Raw genomic sequence first — 4,879 nt, forward strand, 5'->3', positions numbered from 1 at the left:
TGACGACTTAAATTTTTTACCATCTTATGTAATTCTATTATACAACTTATTTGAAATTTAAAATATGTTTCATAATTCAATTATACAAGGGTATTACTTTGGTGCTTTTAATATATATATATATATAGACTAATTTTTATCAATTCCTATCAAAATCCAATCACATTAACTGTTATGTAACGTTAATTAATTTTTTAAAAAAGAACTAAAAAACTTGAAATAAATATTATTGGCCATAATTCATTGTAAAAGATGACTGATTACCCACATACTGATCGCATGAGTAATTAGTCTTTAACCCAAGAAAACAAAGATTCGGTTGGCAAAAAGAAATTTAGGTCAAAGACTAATTACTCAAGTAACCAGCATACGAGTAATTAGTCATATTTTATTACAGAGTATGACCAACAATATTTTATTATTTTTTTCAAAAATTAGTTGCTGGCACATAACCTGATTCCAATAGTAGGTGGTAAAAATTAGTCATTAGGACTAAATGTACATAAAAACTAAAATATTTGGAACTACGTTTGGTTTGATTCAAATTTTAGAGACTAAAAGCGCTTATATCCCAAATATTTGGGACCAAAATTGCAATTCTCTCTTTTCATGGTATGGGACCAAAACTGCTGCTCTTTCATTTTATGCCCAACTTCTGAAGGATCAAGTGTATATGGTTGGCAAATGTTACTTTCACATTTTGGCTTCAATCTACTTTTCATGCCAAAATTAGAAGCTGGAGCTGGAGCTCTCAAGTGTGCCAAATGTAATGTTCTTGCACCTTGATGATGGAACATGCCAAAATTAGGAGCTGGAGCTGGAGCTCTCAAGTTTTAGGTGTGCCAGATGTAATGTTCTTAGACCTTGATGGTGGAACGGTGAACTGCCTTATCATGCAAGAGATGCAAGATCCAAAGGGGAAAAACAATCCCTTTACGACGAGAGAAACACTTATCCATATACCAAAAGCTTTACTGGGAAGTAGTTTTTTTTTTTTTTTTTTTTTTTTTGTTAATCGTTAAATCTACGAAGTTATAATTACCCCAACTAGCTTATTGTCTTTTCCATAGATGCCAACGTTGTCTCCAAGGCTGCTGCATTCTCAAACAAGAAAACGAAGTGATACCAAAATACGACATATCAATCACAAAAATGCTGGCAGGACAATCTCAATTAATCAAACAAACAATATGAGTAAAATAATTTTTCTCTGATACTGCCAAGGCAAAGTAAGAAAGTGACGAAAGGGATTGCTATATATAAGACTTATAGGGGTTGATGTCCAACATATTATCGAGCAATGGAGGCTAAGGTGGCCAACACTAGAAAAGACCTTGGTGGTTCACTCCCTGTTGAGAATGTCCAAGAACTAGCTTCTAATAACCTGAAAGAAATCCCACATCGATACATCAGACCTGAACTTAATCCTGATGAAGTTTCAGTTGATGAATCTTTACAAATTCCAGTCATTGATATGAGCAAGCTTGCAACAGACCATGTAGATTACCAAAATGAAATGGCAGAACTTCACCAGGCATGCAAAGAATGGGGTTTCTTTCAGGTAAAATCAGGAAAGCTTTTTATGCTTACCAATTAAAACCGTCATAGTCTTTTCTTGGGTAAAATGCATACTCGAGAATTTTGTTCCTGCATGCTTTCGATATATAACTACGATTTTGCTTCCTAATTATGTCTGTGCAATTCAATCTTCAAACAGTTAATCAATCATGGGGCAACAATAGCAATTGAGAAAATGAAGGTTGTCGTAGAGGACTTCTTCAAGCTGCCATTAGAGCAGAAGATGATCTATGCACAACTGCCAAATGATCTTGAAGGATATGGTCAAGCATTTGTCATATCGGAGGACCAAAAGCTCGACTGGGGTGGCCTGCTCTTCCTTTACTCCTTACCAACCTCCCAAAGAAATATGAGATTCTGGCCTAACAATCCAAAATCTCAGGTACACATAAATAGTACGTCAGATAAATCGTGATGCAAATTCTCTTAAACCCATCCTTGTTCTTCAAGTTCTTATATTGTTACCCTTTCCCTTTCCCATTAGTCAGCTTTGTCCAATGTACTGACTGCTGCAGGTCCCTAATGGACAAGAAAAGAATTTTTCCCTGAAGCAATGTTCTGATTTCATGGTAGCACAGTATTAAGACAACAAAGTAATAGCAAGCTCACAAGGAATTTTTAAACCAGAAAAAATTTGAACATATTTCTCTCCACTTTGAGCTTCTAACTTTCTCTAACCCATCCAGATCAACCTTGGATGAATACTCAACTGAATTGCACAAACTCTGCTTGAGTCTCTTTAATCTCATGGCTATGAATCTTGGATTGGATGCCAAAAAAATTAGCAGCTTGTATGAAGATTGTGTTCAAGGAATAAGAGTGAATTACTACCCACCATGCTTGCAAGCAGACAAGGTTATTGGCCTTGCTCCTCACTCTGATGCCACAGGACTGACCTTATTAGTTCAAGTGAATGAAGTTCAGGGCCTACAGATCAAGAAAAACAGTAAATGGGTGCCCATTAAACCCATTCCAGGAGCCATCATCATCAACATTGGTGATGTCATGGAGGTAACCATCGAATCTTATTTCAACTTAAAAATAAAAATGATCCTGCTTCTGAATGTTGAGGACTTGCATTTGAGTTGATTGACTCCATGAATTTGAATGCAGATATTGAGTAATGGGGAATATTGCAGCATTGAACATAGAGCTGTTGTGCTTTTCCAGAAAGAAAGACTTTCAGTTGCCGCATTTCACAGTCCTAATATCTGTGTAAAAATTGGTCCTCTACCTGATCTTGTGAAAGAAAATGGAGCAAATTACAAGACCTTACGGCACGAGGACTTCATAAGACTGGTTATTTCCAGGAAACTTGATGGAAAAAGCTTGCTGAGAACCATGAAAATCATTAAATAAGAAAATTGCAAGTATCGGGAAAGAAAATTTTCTGCCATCTTTCTTCAGAATAAAGAAGTGTATCATCACTTTCATCAGGGCCATCAGCCCATGATGAAAAGTCAGTGAAAATTCTGTTCAAGTAATAGCTAATTAAGGAGACATTTTGGTGAATCTCAATCGTACATTTATGTGCATATACATGCTGTTGAATTTCAACAAATGTTGGCTGCCTCAATTCCTGAATTTGGAAGCCAACATTGTTGACTTCTCTTTGGCACAATTTAATCCCACATCGGTTGGGTTATTGGAAGAAGCTTAGCTTGAGAGCTATAAATAGCTCTCAAGTCCTCCCAATTGATAAGTACCAAGAACAACAAAGAATTACCCATAAGGATTTTGTAATTCTTTGTATTCTTTCTTCTCTCCTAAATTATAAAAGCAGGCTGCTTGAGTGGTACTCGGAGAGTAGGCAAAATTAGCCGAACTCCGTTATCAATTTTTCGGGTGCGTTCTTTCCATATCTCTTTTATTTGTTCCGCATTTATTTAGTAGTTTCTTTTCTGTAGTAATATAGTATTCAATATATTTGTATATATTTGTCGGGTTTATTCATAGTGTTTTATACGATTCTCTTGGGTGTATTTTCTTATTCGCGTGTACGTATTATTTATGTATACACGGGTATAGTTGTGATAATACACCGTGCACGTAAGTTCTGTCTAGGAGACTGGGTTTTAAGTGGGACCGCTTGTGACCCCTCCAGCCTTTCCTGGGAATTTACTTGGAATGGTAATTCTGTCTAAGGAGATTGTTTTGACGATCTTTCCTGGGAATTACTGAATCGGTTTAATCACTAGTTGTAATTTTGAGTGGGAAAATACCCGGTTTCCCCAACAAGTGGTATCAGAGCCGAAGGTTCGTCCTTTGGCTTGTTTGTAGTTTGTTATATTGAATACTATCATTTGAGTCTGTAATGGCATCTGACAATTTCACGTCAAGAATTATATCTGGGGCATCGGCTTCCTCGTCCACATGGTCGAGGATTCCAATGTCAAGTTTGAAGGTGGCGGTGGACACATTTGACGGTACTAGCCATTTCGGCATGTGGCAAGGCGAAATCATGGACTCCCTTTTCCAACAGGGTCTTGACATTGCCATTGAAGAAAAGAAACCAGATGACATAGAAGAGAAGGAGTGGAGTACCATAAATCGGTTGGCATGCGGAACTATTCGATCATGTTTGTCCAAAGAGCAAAAATATGCTTTCAAAAATGAGACTTCTGCATGAAAATTGTGGAAGGCATTGGAGGGGAAATTTCTGAAGAAGAGTGGTCAGAATAAACTCCTAATGAAGAAAAGATTGTTCCGTTTCGATTACCAACCAGGTACTACTATGAATGAACACATCACTATGTTTAATCAATTAGTAGCAGACCTGTTTAATTTAGATGTAAATTTTGAAGATGAAGATTTGGCTTTGATGTTGTTATCATCCCTTCCTGATGAATTTGAACATTTGAAAACTATGTTACTTCATGGGAAGGAAAATGTGTCTTTAGATGCTGTATGTTCTGCTTTGTATAGTCGTGAATTGAGAAAGCAGGATAAAATGAAAAAGAAAGTAGCTGTAGCAGATGAAGCGTTAGTGGCAAGAGATCGTCAACAAAGCCAATCAAAGGGGAGAAGAGGAAGGTCCAAATCGAAAAGCAGAGTTGCCAAAGATGAGTGTGCTTTCTGTCGTGAGAAAGGGCACTGGAAGAAAGACTGTCCAAAGTTAAAGAAGAAAGGGAAAGTTCCGCAAGACGTAAATGTTGCAGAATGCAAAAGTGATGCGGAATCAGATTTCTCGTTGGCTATATCACATTTAACATCCCATCCAGATGAGTGGATTTTGGATTCAGCTTGTACCTACCATATGACTCCCATGCGGGAGTGGTTCTTTGAATTTGAAGAATTTGAT

At 37.0% G+C, this 4,879-nt stretch overlaps 1 protein-coding gene across 1 annotated transcript; it reads left to right on the top strand.

The window, feature by feature from the left end:
- The first annotated feature begins 1,175 nt into the window (after positions 1 to 1,175).
- LOC140016948 (S-norcoclaurine synthase 1-like) lies at positions 1,176 to 3,090 on the top strand. Its single transcript, XM_072071243.1, has 4 exons — positions 1,176 to 1,561; positions 1,718 to 1,960; positions 2,239 to 2,589; positions 2,692 to 3,090. Exons 1-4 carry the CDS (start codon positions 1,301 to 1,303, stop codon positions 2,935 to 2,937), a joined length of 1,101 nt encoding a protein of 366 aa, XP_071927344.1. The 5' UTR covers positions 1,176 to 1,300; the 3' UTR covers positions 2,938 to 3,090.
- The last annotated feature ends 1,789 nt before the right edge of the window (positions 3,091 to 4,879 follow it).

Source organism: Coffea arabica, chromosome 11c (genome assembly GCF_036785885.1).
Source record: "Coffea arabica cultivar ET-39 chromosome 11c, Coffea Arabica ET-39 HiFi, whole genome shotgun sequence".
NCBI lineage: Eukaryota > Viridiplantae > Streptophyta > Magnoliopsida > Gentianales > Rubiaceae > Coffea > Coffea arabica.